At 48.5% G+C, this 27514-nt stretch overlaps 1 protein-coding gene across 5 annotated transcripts in view; it reads left to right on the forward strand.

The window, feature by feature from the left end:
• CTDP1 (CTD phosphatase subunit 1) overlaps positions 1 to 27514 on the forward strand; it is an 81372-nt gene that overhangs the window by 24006 nt on the left and 29852 nt on the right. For 3 of the 5 annotated variants that reach the window (XM_070627927.1, XM_070627928.1, XM_070627929.1), the window contains exons 7-11: positions 643 to 809; positions 1627 to 2637; positions 4936 to 5077; positions 6022 to 6225; positions 19651 to 19813. In XM_070627927.1, coding sequence (XP_070484028.1) covers positions 643 to 809; positions 1627 to 2637; positions 4936 to 5077; positions 6022 to 6225; positions 19651 to 19813 — 1687 coding nt within the window. The remainder of the gene's footprint in view (positions 1 to 642; positions 810 to 1626; positions 2638 to 4935; positions 5078 to 6021; positions 6226 to 19650; positions 19814 to 27514) is intronic. The other 2 variants (XR_011542136.1, XM_070627930.1) reach the window with 1 other exon arrangement.

Consider the following 27514-nt stretch of genomic DNA (forward strand, 5'->3'; position numbering starts at 1 on the left):
TTGTGGACAGAAATTGAATTTCACACGTGAGGGTCACAGAGCATGCCTGCATCCCTTAGATGGCTTTTTGGACCCTTGTTAACATTTCTGCTCACCCCCTATGCCCTAACAGCTTTTGGAAATATAGCAGTCACTTTTTTGGACTTGAAAAGATGCCATGTAGGTACACTAGGAGACGGTGGGTTATCTCAACCAGCTGAGATTTGAGTAAGGTCATAGTCCCTGCCGATAACTGAAGGCCCTCACCTGTGGAAGCAGGTGCCCATTACTTGTGTTTGTAAATAAAGTCATGCAGGGACGTGGCCACACCCACTTATTTAGTACTGGCCCTGTGGCTTTGCTGGGACCACGGCAGTGCCCCCAGACACAACCATTTATTCCCTGGCCTTTAAGGAAAGTGTGCTGACTGCTGCTTTCAGGAATATCAGGGACAGTGGAGAAGAGTGTGACTGTTTCAATGGCACTTTCTCTGGAAACTTTGAGAGTTTAAATGTGAGCTAAAGAAAAGCCCCTCAGAGTAGTTTGTATCTGTTTCTGATTAATCTGTTATTTACTGGTTATGTATAAAAATTATCATGACTTTTAATTGATGATTATTTTTTGTAAATGGTATTACTAGTTCTGATACATTTTTACTTCTAGAAATCTCTTTCCTTGTGGAGACTCAATGGTTTGCATTATTGATGACCGAGAAGATGTCTGGAAGTTTGCCCCCAATCTGATCACCGTGAAGAAATACGTGTACTTCCAGGGCATAGGAGACATCAATGCTCCGTCTGGGCCCCGGGAGTCTCAGGCGAGAAGGAGAGGTGGGTGACCTCCTGGTCAGCGGAGAGAGAGTTCACGTGGGCTTCACTCTTTGCTCCTCTGTTGCTCCTCTCTATTGTGGCTGCTGGAAACTGAAGATGCGCTTTGTTTATCTTTCAGTAGTTACGGGGGTGGTTGGGTTTATTTATGTTGTGTTGAACAGGATGATATTATTTGGTGTCAATTTGGGTTTTTTTTTTAAATAGTACTAACCTAAACACTTTTCCGGTTGAGCAAAGATTAAACAATACTGCTTAATTTAATAATATGAATACTACACTCCAGTTCTGCTTAAAGTCAAGCACGACGCTAGGACTTTGGCTGTAGGTTCTTTGGAGAGAGTAGACGAGTATAGAGGCTCCAGCATGTGGATGACGGATGCCGTGCCCTGGAGCCTGAGGAACCACCAGGTCTAACCTGTCAGGCAGCGTGAAGCCAAAGTCTGTGAAGAAAATGTAAAGGTTTGGTTTAGTGTTTCAGATGATCTTTAGTTTTTAAATAGGATATTTTGAGGCCTACAGTAATTGCTGCAGTCACTAATGTAGAACTTAGAGATCTGGGAAGAGAAGTGGGGCCTGCAGGAGCGAAGCGGGGCGGCTGCTGTCTGACCGTAGCCTGTAACCTGGGAGTGTCGAGTGCATTTTTAAGTCGTGTAGAAACCAAAAGTACGTGGCCCCCAAACCTGAAGAACTTGCTCTCTGGCCCTTGCCGGCAGAAGTCTCCCACCCCAGATCTGGAGTGTGGGTGAGGCTGGTCACGAGACTGCTTCCACATTTCACAGTAAGTAACAGTGGCCTTTCCTTTTGTGTGCATACGCAGTGAATCACTCTCCCAAAGGCGCCGAGCTCACAGAGCAAGCTCCGTCTGTCAAGGACCCTGAGGAAGGAAGGCAGGTTTCTGGGGTCGAGCAGAGTAACGGGCTTGGGAAGCCCTCCAGGGAACTCAATGGAGGCGCTCCTCTGCGGGGGGACTGGCCCTTGCCCTGTCAGGAGGAGGAGAGGGGCACCCGGCCTGCTACCCGCACCCCCTTGGCCGATGGTAGGGGTCCCCCAGCGAGTGCTCCACAGCAGAGTCGGACATTGCCTGAAAAGCGGCCCGCTCAGGGCACGGCGGGCGCTGACCTGGACTTTGACTTATCCAGTGACAGTGAGAGCAGCAGCGAGTCAGAGGGTCAGTCGTCCTCCGCCGCCTCTGATGGCGAAAGTGGGGAGAAGAGGGGCCGGAAAAAGCCTAAAGCCACACGAGATGCCAGCAAAGTGGTGCCGCAGGGCGGCCTCCCGGGCACAGGAGGTGACAGGCCTGCAGGAGCAAATCACTGCGGAGAGTCCACGCCCAGTGCCCATCCAGACATGCCAGAGGACAGCGAGCGGGACAGCCTCTGCGGGCTCGGGGGTGGCTGTGCCGACAGGAAGGAGGCCGAGACGGAATCCCAGAACAGCGAGCAGTCGGGTATCACAGTGGGCGAGTCCCTGGACCAGAGCGTGGAGGAGGAGGAGGAGGAGGAGGAGGACACCGATGACGACGACCACCTGGTCTACCTGGAAGAGATCCTTGCCCGCGTGCACTCCGACTACTACGCCAAGTACGACCGCTTCCTCAGTGGGGAGATCCAGGAGGCCCCTGACATCCGGAAGATCGTCCCGGAGCTCAAGAGCAAAGTGTTGGCAGACGTCGCCATAATATTTAGTGGGCTGCACCCAACAAACTTCCCGATAGAGAAGACCCGGGAGCATTACCACGCCACGGCCCTCGGAGCGAAGATCCTCACTCAGCTGGTGCTGGACCCCAACGACCCCAACAGAGCCACCCACTTGGTCGCAGCGCGGGCAGGTGAGTCCTCCCCTCCCTCCCTACCCTGTGCTTCCTGTGAGGGGACAAGGGTGGCCTGCAGGGCTCCCCCTCCCTCCCTGCCCCGTGCTGCCCATGAGAGGACAAAGGTGGCCTGCGGGGTTCCCCGTCCCTCCCTGCCCCGTGCTGCCTGTGGGGGAACAAGGATGACCTGCGGGGCTCCTCGCACAGAGCAGCATGGCTGCTGATTTCACATTGGATTTTCCGAAGCATTTTCCTGAATCACTGCCTTTTAAGAGCTTATTGATGCTTATGCATTGGTGAGAGTCTAATTTGACTGCTTTTCTGGGTGCCGTATGGGCTTTACATGCACGAGCATGCTCTCCTGTGCGTGTTGGTTGCATGTTGTCGGTACAGCATCAAGTTGCTTGGACAGCTGCCCCTACTTGCTGTGTGTAAAGTCAGGATCTCCCACCGTAGTGCGAGCCATTCGTGGGAGGGGAACGGACTATTGTGAGTTTATGAAGGAGGGATTAAGGGCCAATTACATAATTATCAGGACACTCAGTCTAGATGGTAAAAGATCAAATTAAAAAGCGGAATGCAAAGATTTCAGCTGGAGCAACACACAACAGAAATGGTTGAAGTTGGAAAAATAAGGATGGGCCTGTTGCCTTGTTACAGAAAAATCCACCTTGGACACTCAGACTCCAGTGCTTGCAGCCGAGTAAAGCAGCCCCTCTGTGATGGGCAGGTCGTAAAGGAAGGCTTATGCCTAGTTGCTTAAAAAAAAACCAACTGCATTGCTGTTTAAGAATGCTCCTCATGACCAGTTTCACATTTCCCCAAAGACTGCTGTGGGCCCCCTCATCCTCCTGTGCCGCACCCCCTGAGCTTGGGCTCTGGATGACTGCCCCAGGGCACAGGGCAGGCTCTGCAATGCCACGCATGGGTGTGCTTGACTCATGGGTCCCCTGTGTGCCATGTGGCACATGACACGCATGTGCTCAGAAAAGCTTTTGCGTGAAGGGGTAACAGAAGTTTCCGTCTCAGTGTGAAATGTTGAAAGGTTCTCATTGGGAGGTAAGGGGCAGCCTAAAATGATCCTTGTATGCAGCGAGTTAGCTCTCTCCTGAGCAGCGGGCAGTGCAAGGAAGGAGTCTCTGAGGTCAGTGAATATATCCACCTGGTCCTGGTCCCCTGCCTAGGTGCCTGCCCTTTAGTCGTCCCACTAGATCCTGACGTTGCTGCTCATTCGCCTGTAGACACGTGTTTGATGACAGGAACAACAGCTGGCCTGGCCTTTGTGTTCTCGTGGTCATGATGCAGCATGGTCCTCCCTAAGCTTGTGGTGAACAGGATGCTGTCCTCACCTGACAACTAAGGACATTTGAAAAGATGCAGCTGCGTGCACGTCAGGCACTGTACCCGCACCTCTGTTCCCATCCCACTTGTACTGCTTGCACACCCGACCTGGCTGTGGGTCTCCCCTGCCTGGATTCCATCCCTGGCCTTGTTGCTGGATGGGAGATGGCAGGCTTGTGGGGTAACAATGTGATCTTGGCAGAGGGGAGCTGGGATGGGGGCTTTGAATGTCCAGCAGAGGACCTGAGACTCGGTGCAGCAAGAAAAGCATATTGTGGTGAGTTTCTCAGCAGGTGGCAGTGATAGAAGGAGCTTTTAGGAACGCCAAGCACGTGGTCTTGGGGAAGAGTGAGAAATGGCGGCTCTAGGGCAGAAGGCAACAGGGTGCAGAGGAGGTGAGGGTGTGGCTCAGGCTTTTGGGGCTTCACACCAGGATGCGTGTGGAGGCAGCGGGAAAACGTCCTGTAGAAACAGGAGGCGCCACAACTCACCTGTCAGGGTGCCTGGAGCTAGAGTACTTGGCTTTGGGATCCCGGGCTCATCTGTCATCCACATCACTCCCCTCTCTGTTCTCTGGCCAGCGTGTCTGTGGGCATCACACTGCGTCCAGTGAGACCACACAGCATCTCCCCCCATGCTTTGTGGGACATCCCAGGAGACGGAAGCCCAGTGCTCCAGGGGAAGAGCCTGGAGGCTGCCGAGGGAGGGCAGGCAGGAGCTGATGAGCAGTGAAGCCCAGAGCTGAGGCTCTGGAGTAGACGCTGAGATACGGGAGTTGTGCCAGCAGGGGCTCACCGAGAGTCCTGGGTGATTACACACGTTGCCCCCACGCGTCTGACCTCCTTCCACTGCTGCGAGGCTGCCCCTCCTGGACCCAGACAGCGTCCCAGTCCTTCTCCCGCCTGCCTGACTAACAGGGCCCCGGCATAGTGTTCGCTCGACAGCAGCTGAACTGAAGCAGTTGTTTGATCGCAGGCACGGAGAAGGTGCGCCAGGCCCAGGAGTGCGGGCAGCTGCACGTGGTCAACCCCGACTGGCTGTGGAGCTGCCTGGAGCGGTGGGACAAGGTGGAGGAGCAGCTCTTCCCGCTCAGGGACGACTACGGCAGAGCACAGAGGTGAGCACCATGCCTGTGGCGGGTCCCGCGGAGTGCCTGCGCCCTCAGTCCTGGGCAGGCCTGTCTCATCCTAGAAGCTGACCTCCGCCGCCAGCCTCCTGCTCGCAGCACTGTGCAGGTTGTCTTGTGTGATCGCTGTGCCCACCCCAGGCTGGGTTTGTCATCCCCATGTCGTCCCCATGTGCAGGTGAGAAAAGGGAGGCTCCAAGGGCCCAGGTCTGCCGGTGCCCACAGGCTACTGCCTCCCTCTCCAGAGGCCTCTCACCTGCCCCCCTGCCGCTCTCCCTACCATTACTCCGAGCTCCCCCAGCACAGCTTGTCTTCAGAAGCACCTGTGGGACATCATCACCTAGGGAAGAGACCTGCTTTTTCTTCTGACAGCGGAGCTGGCTTTTAGCAGTGGATCAGTTTGTGTGTGTTTCTTTCAGGACTGGGAGGTAGTCACATAAACTGCACGAAGGTTTTATGGAGGCTGACAGCGAGGGACACGGGTGGAGAATGGGGCCAGGTGGCAGAGTGTAAAAGCTCAAAGGGGAGGCAAGGGGAAAGAGGGGGTCCCATCTTCTGCACAGTTGTGGGAGGGAGTTGTCCCACATGTTGGGACAGTGGCGAAAAGCGGGAATGCCTATTTCTGTTGAGAAAGGCTTGAAAAGTGCTTCCTGCTGTTTGTCGAGTTTGAGTATAGTCTTTAGAGGTGACGTCCTGCACTAGATATCAGAGAAGCAACAGATGCAGACTCCATGCTGAGGTCCCCGCAGGCCTGTTTCTCCGCAGCACCTTGGGTCGCTTTCGCACTGGGGTTGGGCCCTAGAATTTAAGAAGAGTCGTGTCTTCACCTGCGCAGGCTCTCGCCTCAGATGGAGGGAGATGCCACTTCAGGCCTGAGTGGTGGCTGCTGGGCGTCAGTTCCGGTGCTTCCTCATGGCCTCGTTCTCGTCCCACAGGGAGGAAAGCCCGGCAGCCTTTCCTGACAGGCAGAGTGCACTTCCAGCCGCGGTGTTCCATCCGACGCCTGTCCATCCCAGGGCCCAGGCTGGTCCTGAAGTTCGGATCTATGACGCCAACACGGGCAAGCTCATTCGGAAGGGCACCGCAGGCCCCGGGCCCCCTGGCTCCCTTCCGGTACACGTGGAGCACTCCTCCTTCAGGTACATCTGCCGCCCCAGCAGGGATTCCCTCTCAGGTTCAGACTTGTCCCAGCTCTCCCAGCTGCTGAACGAGGTGCTGGTGGAGTGTGCGTGTGAGGTTAGGGGCTGGTTCTGTCCTGAGTTGGAGGTGGGCTACCAGGCTGAGGGCTCTGACTCCCAGCCCCTGGAGACTCCTCACCCACGTACCCCTGCGCCTTTCTGCATGTTCTTCTTCCGTCTTTGGTCCCAAAACTGGAGCAGACAGATCCGTGGTTTACCCTGTGAGAAGCCCTGCACATGTGCCTGCAAGTGCCCACGCTCACATGCTGGCTCAGTGCCGTCCTGCACAGGCTGTTTCATTTGTAGACCAGACAAATGTGGTACAGCTGGTCCATCTCCTCCCAGCAGAGCCCAGGCCTGGGAGGGGCTGGATCTGACCCCTTCCTGCCTCGCCCTTCCAGGGCCGTCCCTTCTGCGGGATGGTCAGGAGTTGTGTGGGAGGAAGGACGAACTTGGGGCCTGTGCGCAGAACCAGCTCTGCAGCTCCAGTAGACACAGCCTCCCTGGCCGTCCTTTACTGCTTCCACGCTCAGATCGGACTAAGGCAGGGGTGAGAATGGCAGTTTGTAAGTAGGAATGTAAAGGAGAGAAACCTAATTGATTGAGGACTGGTGCTGCCCTTAGCAAGGCGCTGCCTGAGCAAGCCAGTCTCCACACGTCCTCCGTACGTGCACCCTTCTCTTCCTCTGTGTGGACTGGACATCACCCTCATGTAGACCACTTTGTAAATAACCTTAGGACATTCTTTGAGATTTAAATGAGGGGTCTGAAGTTTTGTTTCATTTTGTCTTTTGAAGAGCGGCCATGGCTTTGAACTTCCTGACAAGTGTGTGGTCCTGCCTCCTTTCCCCCTTCTTTCTGGAAAGCACAGAGCCCTTCCCCAAGGAGCCATTCCACACCATTAGCAGCCCACCTGAGGCAGTGGCCTCCCTTCTACCCCAGCTCCCAGCGGACCTGGTGGGCCTGTGCTGCCTGGCATGGCTCCACTGGAGTGCCCTTCAGGAATGGGCGGTGACTGAACTGAATCCCTACCCTCTGGCCTTCCTCTGGCCACAGCCACACTTCAGAGCCCGACACGAGCCAAGGTTGACTCAGACGCGGATGAGCCCCAGGGCTAGCCTTGGGATGGAGCTGCCCCCAAAGGCTGGGTGGGGTGTTCGTTGACCCCATGTCTGTCTCCAGATATAAAAGGACAAGCGCCCTGGGGTCAGCCCATTTGATTTGGACTTTTGGTTGGTTGGTGGTGGTTATTTGTACCTAAAAGCATCATCACCAGTTTCACTTCCATTTTCTTCCAATAACATAATCTTTTAATTATTTAATTTGTTAGATCGTGACCTCCGTGTGTTGCTGGTTGTGTTTCTGTGGAGTCACTTCTCAAAAATGGCATAAATGTACCTTGAACTTTACTAAATGGTGTCAGTTATTTTGCTACAAGTTTGTTGAGGTTCACAGTCCTGCCAGTAGGGCACAACCCTCTGCTCCCTGGCAGTGCTGGGGGCACAGCACATGGTGTGCCCGCCTGTCCATTTCCAGGCTGGCGGGTGCAGGAGCACGATCACGTTCTGACCGTCGTCGCCGGCTGCCCAAGGGTGACCTCTCACCCCCTCACATCAGACATGCTGATGAGCCATTAGGATTTCACTTCAGCGGACTCCCCCTTGCATCCTGAGTGCCCCCTTCTCCTAGTGGGGTTTGTCATCTTTTGCCTTCTCTCCTCTGGGAGGTGTTTTGTAGGTTGGAGGGATGTTCTGAGGAACAAGTTGCCCAGGCAGGTGTAGGAGAGGAGAGCACGTTGCACTGTTTCAGCTGCTCTTGCCCAGCCATCCTGGACTTGCATCCATGAGGACAAAGGACCCCGGTATTGTTCTCTGAGTCAACATTTCTAGTGCTCAGTGTTCTCTACAGGAGCTTCTTGAGCTGTTTCTCACCGTGGATTCCTTCTGCATTCCACCCTCTTTTTAAGATTCTCTGGTGATGTAATGTTACCTCAGGTGGGCATCTTTTAAAGCACTGCTCTCTCAGGACGCGAGGACGGGTGGACATTGGGCGTTCTCTTTTGGCAGGGAGCAGCTTGACTCACAGAGCTCACCTTCCTGGGGTGGAGGACATGAAGTGAGGACAGAAGTGCTCGCTCGTATTTTAGAATAACTTGTTCATGCTACCCTGAAAAAAATTGAGTTTTGGTTTGTAGCTCTGTATTTTACTGTCCCATAGGATTTCAGAGATAGGCTGTTTCTTTAAATCCAATCCCATTATCCCCTTTCTCAAACTCTTACCGTGCGTACACTTTCAGTGTTCACAGTGGGCTCTGTGTTCATTACCGTGTAGCATGTATGTCGTGGATGTTCTTTTTTATTGCTTAAAATGATGAGGTTGTCCTCATTTCCGAGGCTCCTCTATTTAAAAGTAAATCCCAGGGTGTGCAGCATGCACCTCGAGAGGACCCAGTCCTTGCGGGATGGTGGGGTGCCGCCCACGCGGCCTTCAGGAGTGTGAGTGGAGCCGTCCTTGCCGTCCTTGTTCTGAGGTGTGAGGTGTGAGGTGTGGTGAAGACTGCACATAGCACCAGGGCCTGCCTTCCCACGTGCGGCACCACGGGTGCAGATCCTGCTGGCTTTGGCTCCTGTCTGTGGAGATGGCAGGTAGAGGAAATCGCTCCCTGTGGGGTCCACAGTAAGCACGGGAGCTCATGAGGTGAACCGGGCTGGGCCTCAAGGATGGGGTCAGGTTAGTGAGATTTTAAACAGAGAGAAGACAGATTGTGCAGCACCAGCTCAGAGCAAGGCCAACACCACATTCCCAGATTCCCAGAGCTGTTGTGTGTATTTCCCGTGGACCACGCAGCTGTCAGGGAGACGGGAGGTGTCCGTGAGCAGTGGTGCAGACAGCTGCCTTCTCTGGGGCCGGGACAGCGTTGGGAGGGCCCCACCTTGACCCAGCACCTGGGTTGCCTTCCAGGTGGGGGCAGGTGCGAGTGGAGGCTCACAGGAGAGGAGCCCTGGGGCCATCAGCAGGGAGAAGAGCTCAGCTCTGGTCGTCAGGGCAGTGTGGATTAACGCAGGCTGCCATTTCCCACACGCTCAAAGGCGGAACATTCAGAAGTGGTGATTCCCGTGCTGACCGTTCTTTCACAGCTCGAGGTGTCCCCCTGCCCTGCTCCAGGAGTGCAGATGGTCCCAAGCCTGGGGCCGAGGGCCTGTGCTCCTACTGGCCTGGGGTCTCTCTGGGCATCTGCCCCCCTAGTGAGTGCTCTGCCTGACATGTCCTGTCCACATGTGGAAGATTTCTGCTTCTGCGTGAGGGCACCACTGCTGTTGCACTCACCCTCCTGCTGCAAATAGCCATAAGGGCTGTGACGAAATGGACAAGACAGCTGTGCAAGGGTGTTAGCAAGCATCCACATCCAACACCGCAGGCCTTGAACTGCAGCCTGAAGAGGGGCAGGCAGAGTGCCACACTCCCCACCTTTCTCTTAGGGTGTCGGCCCAGCGTGGTTCATGTGTGTTGGTGGGGGAGAAGGAACCAAGTGGAAGGCCCTGTCTCTCTGGGCTCCCTAGGCAGGTTGGGGTCTGAAGCTGTCAGAGCAGCTGGGACTTGGGGAGCAGAACCCCAGGAGAAGGGGTCCGGGGCCACAGACACCCTCAAGTTCTCAGGCTGCGTGGGATCCCGAGATGCCAGAGCCTTTAAGGTAATGCGATCATTGGTTCAATAAAGTAGGAAGACAGGTGGAAAGGTGGAGAATTATAATCTATAAAAAATAACCAAATGAACATTTTAGAAGTGGAAAATACAAAATCTGGAATTAATTGGAAGATGGTCAGTGGAAAACGTGCAAACTGGAAGCACAGAGAACCGTCACCAGATGCGAAGGCTAGTGTGGAAAAGGCCAAATGCCACCTGTGTGTGTGGTCCCCGAGAAGAGGAGGGGTGGGCGGCAGGCCAGGGTGAAGCCTGGGTCTAGAAACTCAAAACTCAGACCAAGTCTACAGACCCGGTGACTTAGTGAACCCAGCTGCGTAACGGAGACAACCAGAGTGAGCACATTACATCCAGCTCTTTAAAACCAGAGATGGGAAGGTCTGATTCTGTGTGTATGTGTCTGTGTATAAAGTAGTACGTTACATGCTGCTAATTACTAATATTAACAGTAATGTTAATGATGTAATAATACTGTTAATATGCTATTAAATCATAATTACATTATATTATGTAATGTATATATTTACATAATAGATGGATTTTTGCCTCTTAAATCTTTATTTCTATATAGCAAAAGAATTTAAAGCAAGTTATTTTTTAATTGCCACAATTACCTTAATATGTTATAACATCACATAAGTAAGCAAAACTGGGCGTTTAGGACTATTGGGGCTGTAGAGAGGAGATTGATAACATGAAACTATAGCAAATGCTGTGAGGCATATGGAATGTTGAGTTGTCTGAATGCTGTGCACACACTGGAGGAATTGGGAGGAGGGAGGGGTCGTCTGTGGGGTCCAAGTCTCCTTGGGTGGGGACGTGAGCCAAGCGTGAAAGGTCAGGAAGAGTGTCCCACCAGGCCTGCAGGCGGCAATTCCACTTGAGCAGAGAATCACTGTCAGTGTGTCCCAGCCTCGCGGGACGCAGGCAAATTCGCTGGGACATCTGCTTCCTGATGATGGGGGCCCGCATGCCCAAGCACTTCCAGGCCTCTCCATAGGGTTCATCGTGAGCACCAGGGCAGCCTCCCAGACACAGGGCCAGCAGTGAGCCTGAGAAAGCTGCCAGCAGCTGCAGGACGATGCAGGATGGACAAGATGCAGAAGGGACCATGCAGGGCGGGGAGCCAGGGATGAGGTGTGAGCGAGGCAGAACCTGGCCATGTGGCTTGATGCCGTGGTGGTGTTCATGCAGCAGGCCTGCACTTTTCTCCAGAAACGTGGGCTGCCAGTGCTGGGAGACGCCTTTGGGAGTTTTAAGAGTTAGTTGTATTATAAGTAGAAGAAAATGTGTCTCTATTAGTGGTGTCCTGGGAGGAGCCTCTGTGACATTAACTCGCCAGATAATGAATTTGAAAAATGCCTGCTCTGTGTGTGGGGATGCTACTAAGTACCCCCTGAATTTTAACTCTGGAAGACTTCCAACAAGTGGAAACACCATGTTTTCTGCTTATTCACAGGACATGGGATGCTGAAGTAAATACTGCAGTAAATAGAAAGATGGGAATTTGGGATTTTGTATTTTGAGCCCCTTCCGAGCACCTGGCTCTGTTCTCTGCACTGGGATGTGGGATGTGGGGTCCTGCCCTTCGCAGCCTTGTGCTCCATGGAGAGAAGAGTGTTAAACAGGCAGAGGGAGATGGGGGCGGTTGAGGAGGGGCGCCACCAGGAGAGGCTTCCCCAGCAGTGCAGACCGGGTGGGGCCAAGAAAGGAGCCTGGGCCGCAGCCAGTGCAGGAAGCGATCATTCCTGCAGGAGTGTACTCTGGTCCTCCCTGGTCCCTCTCTTCTGTGCCCTGTGTTTCCATGAGAGCAGTGGTGTGACCCTCTCTGTCGATTTCACTGCTGTCAGGATCAGACAGCTAGAGCCCGGTGGCCATGGTGCCTGAGCCCCTCAGGGTGGCAGGTGGTGGTGGGAGGTGTCTTGGGCTCCCCTTTGGCATCTCCTTGACCCAGTGGGGATTTGGTGGCACCATAGGGTTGGTCCTGGGTAAGGAAGGAGAATCAAGCCCCAGCTGGATAGATGGGCTGTGAGGCCGGAGAGGGGAAGGGCCTGAGACGAATCTGGGGTTTCTGATTCCGATAACAGGAATGTTGGCACAGCAGCGAAGGTGAGAGCGTTTCCAGTTTTTAGGAAGTTGTCCTATTGTGGACTTGACCTTTCAGTGTTAATGTATTTCTTCTTTTGACTCAATCAGTTCCAGCCTTTTAGCAGAGTTGACAGACCCCCTAGACCACCCTGAGATGGTCACTGCCTAGATTAACTTAAATGCCTGCTAACTTATCATGTAGAGTAAAACAACATTATGATCTGTAACATTTAAAAATGAGGGCATGCGAAGAGGGCTCATGCAGCAGTGACAAGCACTCCCTTGTCAGCCTTGCGTTTCACTGGCATCTCGGGCTCTGGTTCAGATTTCTGTCTTAGGTTATGTTCTGTAGCGTCTCATGAGTAGAGTTAGTGGAAGTATGAGGATGGGGAGATCTGCGCATTCTGTGATAATGCAGAAAGGTAGTTCTGAAATTGCAGTTTTACACTGATGCTTACATAATTTAAAGCAGTCAGAGTCAGCACTGGACTGATGTTTACATGAGCAATTCCTGTGTTTTAGACTCTGCTTTTCATACTGTTAAGTAAAATCACAAATGTTTGGCATATTTCTCTTAGATGTAAAGAACAAAGGCATGTTGTCTCAAAATGTTTGTTTTAAAATGTTTAAAAATTAGATACAAAAATGGTTTGGGATTATTCAGCCTCGCTCGAAATAAGTAGCAGTAGGCTAGGGAGCTTCTAAGATAAGTGAGAATAAGTAATTAGGTTTTGTCTGAAAACAGACTTGCAGATGGTAAGTTAAACTTCAGTAAAGTTGCGCCCACTTTTTTATTTGTATAACACTAATAATCAGGCAACAGATAACCACGTATTTGTACTGAAACGTGTATAATTTATGTGAAGAGCAGTGATTCAGTTTCAGATGACACCATAAAGAGACAAATGTTTCAGCTCTGCCTATCTTTTCTGAGGAGAATACACATGGCTGTAGTTTTTTCTAACAAGTTCACTTTTGATGAAATTTTCTTCTTTTTTGAACTTGAAAGTGTGATTTCCACCAAAATACTAGTTTTCTTAAGTTATCGCCAGCCCATTTGGGTGTATGAAAGGATATTAATTTACTTCATTAAATCATGTTAGTCACATAAACCTCGTCATGGAAAGCAGCATTGCGATATCCAAACCAGCGTGTTGTCCTAGTGTCATTTCTCACATCATGGGAGACCTGAGGCTTCTCCTAATAACCTTTGTCACGTTGCTTATGCTCTGTTTCTCTCCTCACTTGTACATACAGGAAACTATACATTCTCCCAAAATTAGGGAATGTTGGTACAGCTTGTTGATAGTTGTTTTTAAAATCGGTGAGATGAACAATTTGTATAAGAAACAGGGATCCCAATCTTAACCCCCGTCTGAGCGGCAGTAGTGCTCTGAGTAGAGGGGAGCATGCAGGGACTGGGGTGCGTCCTCATGGGCTCTCTGTATCTGTGCGATGGGGACTAGAATCCTAGTGAAAGTCAGGTCCTAGTGGACTTGACCCCACGTGGCTTAGTGTAAACATTTCCTTTCCATTTGAACCTAGAGCTGTCCCCGTTTGGTTGATTTCACATTGTACCCAGACACATCCATGTCCTTAATCCATCTGGCCACACGTGCCTGCGCAACACCTACAGGAAATCTCCATATGTACAGTTAGCACCCGCAAAAGCAGAGTGTCCAAACTGCTACATCCTTGGAACTGTGGGCTGTGCCCTGAGCCACCCCATCAGGGCGCTCGTCAGCCCATTGCTCCTGCCGGTCCTACAGCTAGAAGTGGCCCCACGCCTGTGTGTCGAGGGCCGCACCAGTGGGAGCCCTGTTCTCCTCCCCCCAGAATGGTGACTCTACCCTGGTCTGTGACTGGAACCCCGCACAGACCCTGTTGTGACAGGGTACCTGGAGCTACTGGGCACTTACTTCATTCCCATGTGCTCATCTGACTGAGGGCTCTGAAAATTGTGAATTTCTGTGATTCTTTCTTTGGTATTTTTGGAGCGTGCAGGGATGGGGGCATGTCCTCGTGGGCTCTCTGTGTCTGTGCAGATATATCTGTGTGGATGCGTGTGCTGGGCTAGGGTGCTGGCTCATCTGGGGGACTTGGAATCAGAGGTCCTTGGTGGATGTGTCTTGGAACTCTCCCTTGCTGTTGTCAGTGTGTGTGAGAACGCTCCCTCTCTTCCACAAGATGTATGTGCACAGAATGCTTAGGGAGACGTTGGAAATAAGAGCAGGCTTCATCCAGCTGGCGGGTGCAGTCCCTCAGCAATATCAGTTCAAGCTCACCTTGTGTTAGGAGCTGCCCATGTGATGGGCAAAGGTCCGAGGGGTGGTCACTGAGCCTAAACCTTGACTTCTCACAGGCAGCAGTGCCGGGGAGGCATCTGGAGAAGGTGAGAGCTGCTGGTTTGAGGGCATTCCACTTGGGACACCAAGACCATGGGGGAGCCCTGGGGCTCACAGCATTGTAAATATATTTCTGTGCAAGGACAGCATGTGAAACTCTGAATTCCTTTTTATTTATCTATCGTTACCATGTGCTACCAGTTATGAACATTTGATTTTTTTTCATTAAAAGGTTTTATTTTGAGACAATTCTAGATTCACAGGCAGTTGTGAGAAACAACACAGAGAGATCCCATGTGCCATTTGCCCAGCTCCCTCAATGGTAGCATCTAGCAAAACTGCAGCCCAGTGTTACAGGAGGGTGCCATCTCTGATGGGGTCCAGATGCAGGGCATCCATCGCCCCAGGGCCTCCTGACACCGTTGTATAGCCACAGCCATCTCCATCTCTGCAGCCCCACCCCCAGACCTAACCCACAACCATGATCTGTTCTCCATCCCTCTACTGCCATCATTCCAAGAATGGTTTATCAGTGGACTCATGTGGTGTGTGACCTCACTCAGCACAGTCCCTGGAGATTCGTCCACGTCGTTCTGATCGGTCGTTCATACCTTTTCACTGCTGAGTGGTGTTTCACGGTAAGGCTGTGCCACAGTTTCTGTAACCGTTGACCCTTTCGAGGACTTATGGGTTGTGCCCAGCTTGGGGCTGTTATAAGTAGCTGCTACAACCATTTGTGTAAGTCTCCATTTCTGCGATGTGAGTGCCCAGGGTGTGGTTGCTGAGTTGTGTGGTGAGTGTATGTTCCGTTTCATGAGAAACTGCCCTCCTTTCTAGACTTGCGGTACCGTTTGACACTCCCCTAGCAGTGCAGGACGGTTTCTCTGCATCTTCGTCAGCATTTGGTGTTCACCATTTTTTATTTTAGCTGCTCCGACAGGCCTGTGGTGACGGTGTGCTTTGGCTTGTGCCGCCCTCACTCGCGGTGAGTCGCGCTGGACTTTTCTCTGGGCTGTTCTGCTTGTGCGCATCCTCTTCAGTGAGGCGTTTCCTTGTGTCTTCTGCTCATTTTCTCAGGGGACGTTCGTTTTTACTGGTGAGTTTGAGAATTCTTTATACGTTTTAGATCCTAGTCCTGTGTCAGTTATGTGGCTTGCAGATATTTCCTCCCACTCTGCAGCTTGTCTTTCTGTCCTCTTAGCAGAGCTTTGGCAGAGGAAAAATTTTTCATTTTATTGAGGTTCTATTTATCAGTTTCCTTTTCATGAGTTATGCATTTGGCGTCAAGTCTAACTCTTTGCCTAGTCCTGGATCCTAAAGATTTTCTCTTATGTTTTATTCTGAAGTTTTATAGTTTTATGTTTTATGTTAAGTCCGTGATCCATTTGGAGTTAATTTTGTACTAGGTATGCAACTTTAGGTTGGGGTCATTTTTTTGTGCCAGCACCATTTGTTGAAAAGGCTACTGTCTTTCGTCTGTTGTCTTGTTTTTGCATTTTTGTCAAAATTCTGTTGAGTATCTTTGTGGGTCTGTTTCTGGGTTCTCTGCCTGTTCCTTTGATCTGCAGGCGTTTCTGCCTTTTTCTTAATCTTGGGGGAAACATTCAGTCTTTCGCCTTTAGGTGCAATGTCAGCTGTAGGTGTTCTGTTGATGGTCTTTATCAGGTTGAGGAAGTTCCCCTCTCTTCCTACTTTTCTGTGAGTTTTGTCATGAGTAGGTGTTTAATTTTTCAGACGCTTCATCTCTATTGGTAGGATCGTGCCTTTTCTTCTTGGGCCTCTCATTCAAGTTGTATTTCCCTTATTGGTAGAGTAACATTTCTCACTGCTTTCAAGACTTTGTCCTTGTCTTGAAGTTTGATTATGATGTGTATTAATGTGGATTTGGGGGATTTATCCTGTTTTGGATTCACTCAGCTTCTTGAATCTGAAAGTTTAATGTCTTTTGCCAAATTTGGCACATTTCCAGCTATTGTTCTCCAGGGACTTTTCCAGCTCTGCCATGTTTGCTCTCTTCTGCTGGGACGCCTGTGACTCAAGTGTTGACCCTTGTTACCCGCCCACGTATCCCTAAAGCTGTGTTTGTCGTTTCCTTCTCAGTCTCTGTCCTCTTGTCATTCAGATGGAGTGATTGCTGTGACTTCTCCCAGCTCAGGCATTGTTGCCTCCGTTGTGATGTTGAGTCTGTCCAATGTGTGTGTTTGGTTTTTATGTTTTTATTTATTCTTTGCATCTCCTGTTTCTCTGCTGAGGCTTTCTATTTGCTCATTTCAAGAGTGCTGGTAATTGCTGGTTGAAGCCTTTCATCATGAGGCTTAAAATCCTTGTCAGAGAATCCTTTTGTCTCCGTCATCTCAGAGTCGACATCTCCTGATGGTCTTTTTCATGCAGTTTGAGATCTTCCTGATCTTAGTATGATGAGTGATTTTCAGTTGAAACCCAGACAGTTTCACATCTCCTTATGAGAGACTGGACCTAATGTAAACCTTCTGTTCTGCTGGCTTCCTCTGGCTCTGCTCCAGCAGCAGAGGTGGAGGCACCACTCGGGTAGGGTTGGGGGAGTCCAGGCCCCCACTTGGCCTCTGTTGACGCCTGAGATGGCAGTCATTGTTACTGCTGGGTGGCCATGAGAGTTCCAGGTCCCCCCATGGTCACTGCTGACACGAGATGGTGTCCACATTACCACCAGGTGCTGGTGAAACCTCGCAGTCACTGCAGGGTGGGGGTGGACGTCCAGGCTGCCGCCGCCATGGTCTCCATTGACACTCAGTGGTCAGGGCTCATCCCTGACTGGTGTGGAGGAAGGTCCTAGCTCCCCACTTGGCATCTCTGGGACCACTGGCAGGGGCATTGGGCCTTGCCAGTGGGTCAAGGGGTACAGTTTCTGTGGTGTTGGCCTGAAGTAGAGCAGTTATTGTCTGAAGGTTTTTTGTCCAGCAAGGTGGCCCTTCTCCAGGTCCTGTCCTGGAGAGAGCAGGCTGCTCTGGGGGCTTTGTGTCTGCCTGTTTGTTTCTGGGTTGCCAGCCTCTGGGATGTCTGAGCAGAAAGGAGCGAGAGAAGTCACTGCTGTGCTTTCCTGGCCCTGGGGGCCCAGCCAGGCTGCCTTCTTCCCGCCCTCGGTCGTCTTCCCTGTTTATCTGTGAGGGTCTTGGGTTGTGTTTGTGGGAGGATAGAGAAAAGCAGAAGTCCAACTTTTGATTTCAGAAATGGACAGTGAATCTTGTGTTTTTTATTTCCTCTCACATTTACGTTCCTGTTTTTCGGGAGACGTGGGAGCAGCGTGGTGTAGGGGTGAGAGCTGGCCTTGCGGCTATAGGAGCCGCAAGCTTTTCGTCCTGTGGTTTGTCTACCAGTGTTTGCCCTGTTAGAAATTAAAATGGAGACATCTTTTAAATACTCATTTATTCATTCATTTTAAAATAATAATAAAATGTTATCTGTTAACATGACACTTTTTTAATGAAAAATAACTATTTTCCAAAGCAAAAAGAAATATAATGAGAAGTGTGGCTTATTTTGCATTTTTGGGAGTCACTCTGGCTCAGTGGAGGACAGTGGTCCCCCTGCCTGTGCATCAGCCTGTTGTCATCTGTTGTTTGGTGGAAATATAGGAAGAAATTCTGTCCCCCTCTACTGTGTCCTTGGAAAAGGGAGAATCTTGCAGATGCCCTGAGGGGTCTTGGGAGCCCTGGATTTGGTGACTCATCTACAGCATCTTACGACTGGAAGAGAATCGTGCCTTTGCTTGTGCACATGAAGTCGTCACACCTGTGGACGCTGCAGCCAGGGCCCCTCCCAGGCCTGCAGATCAGGTGCAGCCCAGGCTCCACGTAGGCTCCTGATCAGCTACCATACAGGGATATACTTGTTCTCACGTTTCGTGTTTTGGTTAAAACTATGAAACAGTTTTCTCTGAAGGGAGACTGTAGTATGTTTGCTTTTAGTAAAAAAATACTTTTGGCATTTTTCCATATTTACAGTAGGAGCTTTGGGTGGTTGGAGCTGACGGTAAGTGGGTGTGAACTGACGTGTGCCCTGGTGTCCACGTCGGAAGATGGGATATGAAGCATTTGAGCTGTGTGAATACTTGCTGGTGGGTTGGCCAGTGGTGAGGCTAGGAACATAGTCCGACTTGTGAATAAACAGAGACTAGCATTTTTTAGGTAGTCCTTTATATTCCTGGGTGAAAAAAATCTTCCCTTCATTAGATAACCTGTGGTTATCCTAATACATTGCTTCTGCCTAATTTTGTAGTTTAGATTTTAATACCCCCATTTTTCTTCAGAAAGTTTTAGTGCCTTGTCTTCCGTGTCTTAGCAAGTGAGCATGTGGTTGGTGATGGCAATGAGGTGCTGGAAGCTTCCTTGCTTGGCTCCCGACCCCACAAAGCAACTGACCCTAGAAAATGCCAGCTGTCACAGAAACCCCTTTAAATTCTGACAGTCATGACATACTTAAAAGCACGGCCACGAGACCTGACGCGAGGAGATGAAGCGTGTCTGTAGAGGGAGCTCTGAGAGCCTGTCTCAGATGAGCTGTAATTGTGACACAACAGAGGAAGCACTGGGACTTGAGCATGCTGTTGGCACTGGCACAGGAGCATCCTTGAAATAGAAGCTTCCTCTTTGCTACAGTGACATTTAATAATTTAAGAAAACTGGCGGACATCATTCTGAACCCTCCCTCCCTGGCTTTCATGGGCACGTGACTTTAACTTCAGCCCAGTACAGTCCATTTTCTTAAATTCACTGTCACATTTTTTTCTATTTTTATAGCCTGGATAGTGTAGAAATGGTGGTTTGGTGTTTTGGTTTTTTTAATCTTAGGACTTGCTTGACCTTATTTTGAGGATAAAATAACATTTCCTGCTGGTTTCTAGGAAATTGTTCGTCGTCTCTCTTTGCATTTTCCCCTTTGTTCTAAAATGAGCAGAGCCAAACGGATGGTCTCTGTGAACATTGGTGGTTTTGTTGACAAAAGGAAGTAGGTGTTAGCTTTCAACAAGAGGAAACATAAGCACGATTGGTCACTCAGCCTGGCTCAGCTAGCAGATATTTGATTTAGTAAACAAAGCCTGATAAGCATAAGTAGGTACTATTGACAAGACCTGGTGTTTTTTCATAAGTAAAATACTCTCTGTTTGTATGTATTTGTTTGTTTACCTATTCCAAGAGTCAGGAATCTGATTCAGTACTGAAAAGGTGAATTCAAACTGACTTTCCTCATCTGGGCCCTATAAAATTCATTTCAGAGTTGTTCAGCCACATCAACAGCAGATGTTTGGTGAAGAGCTGCCAGATAATCAAGATGGAGAGCAGCCTGGTCCTTCTAGAAGAAAGCGACAGCCCAGCATGTCAGAGACAATGCCGCTGTACACACTGTGTAAGGAGGATTTAGAGAGTATGGACAAAGAGGTGAGACACCTGGCGTGCCAGGATGCGGTGCCCACAGACAGTGGCCATCGTCCTGGTGGCCGGCACCACTAGAACTTGTGTGCACCCGCGCATCCCAGGTAGAGCTGAAATTCTGTGCTCACGCACTGGTGTGTGTGGTTCTGGACTAGCACTTTTGTTTTTACTAAGAGATTTGCAACAATATTAAGTGATGTATCGGCAACATTTACCAATAAGAACACTTTTAAAAGTCAGGTTTGTGGTTCCATTGGTGGGGCCAACCGAGCGATTTTGTACCTCCCCTCTCTCCTCCCCAACCCGAAGGACACGTGACAACCTCTGAAATGGTCAATAATAAGGGAGTGCTCCTGGCATTCAGGGGGCCAGGGATGCTGCTGAACAGTCTGCAGTGCGTAGGACAGCCCCCCACAATGTCAGCAGTGCTAAGGGGGAGAAACTCTACATCACTGCCTTCTCGGGTGAACACACAGATTTTTAAAACACACACAAGTTACAACTGGCAATTTATTGTGGTATCTTGTTATTACACCATTAAATAGTTTTAGGCAATGTACGTGGAATTTGTGTTTTCTCAAATGCTTAATTGTGGGACTAATGATACTAGGAGCCTGAATCCATTTTGAGTCGAAGATTAACTACAGTGGGGATTTTCATTAGGACCAAAACCCTTCTAAACTACAAATAATCCTGTAAGTCAGTATTGTCATCTGTCTCCTCGTTCATCTTTAAAGACAACAGAAGCTTACATGTCGCCCTGTCCTTAGTCCCACTTGTCCCGTGTCCTGTGGGGCCCTCCCCCTAGGCCCTGTATGCCCCTCGCCTCCTGTCACCAGCCAGGCCCTTGAGGAAGGGGCACGCCTGTGGGGTTTGTAGGTGGTTTATATGTCGTTCTTGGGCTGACTGTTCTGTGAAAGGACCCCTGTAGAAACCACATCACTCATCTTGAGTCCTCATAGCTCCTCTTGGAGTTCCCAGCCAGGCCCCTGCTTAGGACGGAAGCTGTCCTCCTTCCCTCACGTCTTCGTTCTAGAGACAGATAACCAGCCACAGCTGCTCACCCATTTGGTGCTACTGTGTGGTTAGAAAGCGGTTTTCATGGGGAATGCTGGGGAGAGCACTTAAGTAGGAAAAGCAGCATTTCGGTTTATTTTCAGCAATAGCCAAAAAAATGTGAATGGGTATATTCAATGTACAATCTTGCTGGCAACTCAGATTATCATCTTCAGGGAACAGTTTGTCTTGTGAAGACCCTGTTTTCACATGTGGCAAATTCCTCTATTTACCGTTTTTTCTCTTTTTGAGCACTTAGCTGGTATGCATGCTGTTTTTTGTCTGGTAAAAATGTTTTCTCTAAAGCAATTTCCTCACTGTTACTTCTTTATCTCTAAGCCCAGACTCCTTGCTCTAGGATATTTCTTCCTCCTCCTAGGGCAAGCTACCGCCTAGGGGGCCCTGGGAAGTGATGACAGCAGGTGCCTCACCTCTCCTCCTGGCCGCCCATCCAGCCCACAGTCAGTTATGGCGGTTGTGTTTACTGCTGCAGCCCGTACAGACAGCGCCCAGTCAACTTGAAAGCAAACTCGCCTGTCTTTTCTCCTCAGAATGAGGGAGCAGTCAGAAGAATTGCAGTTTGGGATGTGCACGCTATGGCGGACTGCAGGAAAACCCAGAGAACACAGGACGAGCTGCTTTTATAGGGAAAGGGGGAGGGAGGGGCTGTTCTAGAGCAAGGTCCGTTAGGGAGAGGAACAGCTCCTCATTGGCTAGGCTGCAGCACTCCTCATTGCCTGGGCCATGGCGCTTCATTGGCTGGGCTGTTGCCAGGTAGGACAGCCCAGATTTCTCTCAGGTAGGGAGGGAAATCTTCCTTCGGTGGTATAGTACAATCTTCCTGTCCGAGGTGCAAACTGTGATAGGGCATGAGAGCTCCCCTCCAGGCCTTCCAGCTTAGTTAAGGTTTCTCTTATTACTTTCCACGTTTTCCCCTTTTGATCAAGGTCTTCCTCTGAGAGCATCACTGATGAACAGTCAGGTTCTCTGCACATGGTGGTCTTGTCCCCTGGTGCCAGGAAGGACCTTTCCTGGTTCTCGTGCCCCATTTTGGAGGGAGGGTGCATAGTGGTTAGAAACCATTTAAGCCACATTTGAGTAACAAGGAGGGTTAGGAGGGAGAACTCTCAGGCATTTTTCATTAAAGTCTGTATTTCTCCAAGGTCGTAGGCATTGGAGCTCATGTCAAAGTGCTGAGCTAACGTCACCTTACTGGGTACATCATTTTTACACAAGTTCGACTGGCAGTAGATATAGAACTTCACAACAAGTGTACAGAGTAAGGTTAAGAGCACTGCTATAGGCCCAGTCTGCAGGATGGTTCTAAACCAGGAGCCCAGACCTGAAGGTGCCAGCTGGACAAATCAAGACACTGGATTGTCAGGTGATATGTGTCTGCTCTCTAATCTTACATAACTGGGTTTCTACTTCCCCAGAGGCATTTAGGCATGTGCACCAGGAGGTTTTCACCACTGCACAGACACCTTCCTGCTCAGCAAGTAGATCATCAAGGGCCGTACAATTATCCAAAACTACCTTGGCCAATGAAATGAGTTAAGCGACCATTCCTGAGCTGAAATTGCGTTGACTCTAGAGTCAGCCAACCCTTCCAGAGTCAGGGAGAGGTTCCTCATCATTTGTTTGTTGGCACTCACTGCAATCCACAAGAGGAGCTCTTCCCACGGACGCAAATTCAGAGTCACAAATGCCTCCTAGGAGTTCTTGTTTGGGGCAGTGATGGAGATTAAATGTGTGAGACCAATGAGAGGTCTCTGGTTGGTCATGCAGAGAGAACAGGGCAGTGAATGTGGCAAGGGCACATCATCCTTGTATTCTCCAGCTGTCAAGGCACAAGTTTCCCAAGCATAAAGTCCATTACTGACACCACCACAGATGAAGATGTAACCAGGGGATGTGCATAAGGCCCCCGCATAAGTGACATCATCTGTAGACCCGTTCATCAGCATAGAGGCATTAGCATTACATAACCTACACTCAGGTGCTATGTTGTTACACACCAAGAGGCTGCCTAAATACATGGGTAGATCAAAAAATTTACAAATGGGTGCCGGCCCCGTGGCCAGGTGGTTAAGTTCGTGTGCTCCACTGCAGGCGGCCCAGTGTTTCATCAGTTTGAATCCTGGGCACGGACATGGCACCGCTCATCGAGCCACGCTGAGGCAGCATCCCACATGCCACAACTAGAAGGACCCACAACTAAGAATATACAACTATGTACCTGGGGGCTTTGGGGAGAAAAAAGGAAAAAAATGAAAATTTACAAATGGCCTGGGTTACATTGGTGGCCCCACATAATTTTTCATACAAATATTCAGAAGATCTTGTCGCCCCCCCCCACCCCGAAGTCTGGGTCAAATTAAAGCAAAGAACAAGTGTAGCTGGGCTTAGCTCCCTGACTCAGTAAAATGGGCCAGCAGATCAATTTAGACAAACAACAGCATCTGGAATCCCAGTGAAATTGCTTATAGGGTGAACTAAGGAGTCATTAGTGTTTTGGACAGATGGAGGTTTCTGACAGCAAATCCAGCAATCAGAGAAGTTTCCCCCTTTCGAAAGGGACTGGGAAATGCAAACAAGGACATTGTCCTTCCAGGAAAGGGAGGGAGAGAATAATGTAAGAAACCACAGTGGGAAGAGGGTATACAGGCCTGGTCTGGTCATCTTGGGAAAGCTGTCTGCCTCAGGTGTCAGCTGCTTCTCTTCTTAGTCAGTTTGATTTGGAGATCTCCAGTGTTTGTACAAGACCAGATGTTGGGTAGAGGCTTCTTGAGCTCTGAGATGAGTACCCAAGGCTCAAGTCCCTGAAGCTTGGCTGCCCTCTGCATAGTGAGAAGGGCCTATTACAGTCCCTTCTGAGGAAATTTCAAGGGAGTGACATTGGAAATATCAGTTTGGAGTATTGTAGCTAAGCGTTTAAGGAAACTGGAAGAATTTAGGATCCAGTCCAGTTTACAGATATAACAAAACCTTAAGGACAATTAATAAGTAGAATTTAATATCTACAGAAGTGCAAACATAATTCCTTTCTCCACAATAACCGCCATTTTTTAAATAAAGATAATCATAGTAAAACCAACTTGTTTGTATTAAACTTGGCCTGATTATGTATATAAAATGCAGCAAAAATAGTGATTGACCATATGAACTGTTTTTTAAGATTGCTATGCTGAAACCTTGTAAGTAAGGTACTAGGCCAGTTTTTCAAGTAGTTCCTTAAAGCTGTCTGGCGTAAGTCTTTCTTGAGTATAACATTCTAGTCAAAGCCTTGGTAATGTAGCCAATGTTTCCAATTGTGTTTTGTTACAAGGAGAACAGACCTTCCCTGAGCGCCCATGCAGATACGTACATTGTCATGAAAAGAGTATTCTTGAAAAGAGTACTCAAGAGTTTCCGAGTTCAGGAGGGATCAGGTAGAGAGAAAAAGTAAATGTTTCAACACTTATTGCAAAGAAACCCTTTACCAAACATAGATGGCTTAAAGGAGAGGAGAATAGGGGTCCTTGAAATCTGGCACACAGAACGTTAATCTGTCTTTCACTTGAGTTCCAGAAACTCACTCCCACTTCGGTGTTATGGTCTCTTAAAGTCATCAAAACCTGTATTCCAGAGGACTTGTCAACTTTTTTATGAATCTCTTTGAAAATGAAACATATCTGTAAAAGCATAAGAGTTAAACAGTAACGATCTATAACTGACAAAAGACTTTTTTTTAAAAAAAAGGCAATGGGTAAAATAGAATTCATAAAATTTGGGTGTTTTTGTGACATACATTTTAGATACTAACTAGAATTACAGGCAATAACATTATATTAGGACATATCAGATTTTTAGGAATTTTATATAATTTCTATAACATTTTTCAGTAACACCCATACAGTATAACCTAAAAAAGTTTATTATTGCTTATTTGACCATGCTTCTCATGTAATTAGTAAGCCTAATTAGTGTAATTTCTCTCATAAGGAGAGGGAATAAATATTTTGAGATGTCCCAGGTGCCCTCTGCAAGATGCCAAAATTACATCCTGGTTAGAAAAATGTCATTTAGAATTTCAGTATTTGGGGAAGCTTGTCAAAAATATCAAAAGTTTTGGATGCTTGACCAAAAAGGATCACAGATCATTATGAGATAATACTGAAGTAGCTATATGACTAAAGTAACAGTAACAAGTTTCAAAGACAAATGCAAAATGTTACATGGTTGTAAGCAAAACTTAACTCTTTGAATGTTAAGAAGACTCAGTTCTCTTAAGTAATTAAAGACCTGATAGAAACAACACAGGAAAATATTTTGATAAACACAAAATCTGTTTTCTAGACATATTGCTTAAAGGTAAAGAAGCTTTCACCAGCAGACCAATAGCCCAAGAAACCTTGTCCTTTAAACAGAAAAGAAAGCCAAGTTTTGATTATGCATCAGCTTATTTTGATGTTAAAATTCATTCATTCCAGTCTTAGCCAGCCCTGACTGCTCAAATTTCTTCTCCCTCAACAGAATGCATTCCATTCCTCATACCTTCTTTTAATGAAACACACAGCCTACTTTCCTTGCATACAGAGATGTTTCCCTTTTATGTCTAGTAGCTTTAGTTACATATACTAGAATTTTTAACCTTTAGAATCCCCAGTTCTTCGTAAAAACTAAGTAAGCAGTTGTGAACTATATTAGCATTTGCAGCTTGGTGAACTTCAAATACCTTTTATAGGGCCAGCCCCATGGCGTAATGGTTGAATTCCGCACGTTCCACTTTGGTGGCCCGGGTTCACATGTTCAGATCCTGGGCGCGAACCTAGGCTACTCGTCAGCCATACTGTGGCAGCAACCTGCATATAAAGTGGAGGAAGATTGACACAGATAGGTCTATCTTCCTCAGCAAAAAAGAAAGAAAGAAAAAGAAAAATACCTGTTATAAATTTCTAGAAATATGTGCTGTTTTTTTTAGAGAAGATTTCTCAGTGTGGCATAAAACATGTTCAGTAATAGATTCAGATATGCTTAGTTTCTCTACAATAGGAAGCCAAAAGTTAGAGAAACTTATATTCAGTAATTAATGTTTTAGTATTTTATCTTGTTTGGAAAATGATTTGGGTATTCAGTTATTTAGTTTAACTTTGTATAAACTTTGATCTTATTTATTTTAATTACTTGCTTTTAATAATCATGCTTGGATTAGAAGTTAAATAGCCAACCATCCTCATAAGTTACTTTCTTGCTGATAAATTTTGTAAGAGACAGCGTGAGCCCTAGTAGATTGACTAGTAAATCCAGGCAGAGAAAAAAGCTGCACATTTGCTTTACACCCAGTACTAACAACTCTGAAGACATACCTGTTTTTATTTACACCAACAACCTTAAGTTAGTTTCTCTTCACTGAAGATTAGTCATAGATCAGTGAATCTAGAAAGCATTTAAGTTAGTTTCTGTTATGTTTTTGAGATTTAGGAATGCTTAATTTATATGCATTTAATTTCAAGCCAATTTAGTAGATCTTTTTACAAATCAATTCTAGCAATACTATCTGGAGGTAGAAAAATATCTCATCTCTATAATGAACATACGTAGACACAGACAGACATGAGCAGAAATCTCGTAGCTTTCATTTTAAAACATTTAGCCCTGTCTCAAGTACAAAACCCAAGAATAGTTGAATGCAAACTATATTTCTGACAGATGGACTGAGGTGAGGTTACTTGTTCAGATGGCCAAAGTCTTTTACTAAACATTTCTTTTTGCATCTTGTAACGACCCTTTTAGAACTGTTTGTGGGGTCATTTTGTCTAATATCACAAGTCTAGAATGATTGTTATTTAAATTTTTCCTTCTAGTTGTTTGCTCCAGTTAACTTAGAAATAGTAGTCAGGGCTTCAGCCTTTGAATCCTCAGAGGGTCTCATTTTAAAGGGGCAGCTTTTCCCAGAGGGGAAGAGAGGAAGGTAGTGTCTGGGGCAGAGCCTGGGCACAGGGTGGCTGCTGGGGTGGGTCTGAGACAAAGGACTCTGGAAGACAGACGGGACAGCACCTGAGACAGAGAAGGGGAGGAGAACACAAGGCCTCAGAAGCCACTTTGTTTCTCCTCCGTTTTTCAGTTGTTTTGGCTAATTTAGACAAGGTTTCTTGTAGTGAGTTGATTTTAGAGCTTCGTGCGTATCCAGAAGCCCCAGGCACCAAAGAAAATAGACACACCATTCATTTTGCTTGACTTTAGAGCCACAGTCTTTCAATTGGGTTTTAAGAAAAGTGAGTTTGGGGAGTTGACAGTTCCCCAGAGTGGCCATCGTAACTCCGGACTGCTTTTGGTCTGTGTGGGCCACTTAGTTAAAAATGCACAGGTAACGGGCCCCAAAGTTCTTAAACATAAACCTGGCCAGGGTCCCTGAAGGAGGGTTTCCCCTCAGAACGTTTAGATGAGTAGGATCCCATTTCTGAAATTTCCTCTGAAAACCCAAGAAAGTTGCTGGATTCCTAGCCCTGATCCCTGAGGGAATCTGAAAACAAAAGAAAAACCGGATTCTCTGCAGCCCCAGCCCGAAAAGGAACCATGCGCAAACAGAACAACCGAGTACTCGCCAAGGACAACGCCTTGAAGCGGGAGGACAAAGTCCCTCCCTCTGGAGGACACAGCCTCCCCCGA

The sequence above is a fragment of the Equus przewalskii genome, chromosome 7, assembly GCF_037783145.1.
Source record: "Equus przewalskii isolate Varuska chromosome 7, EquPr2, whole genome shotgun sequence".
NCBI lineage: Eukaryota > Metazoa > Chordata > Mammalia > Perissodactyla > Equidae > Equus > Equus przewalskii.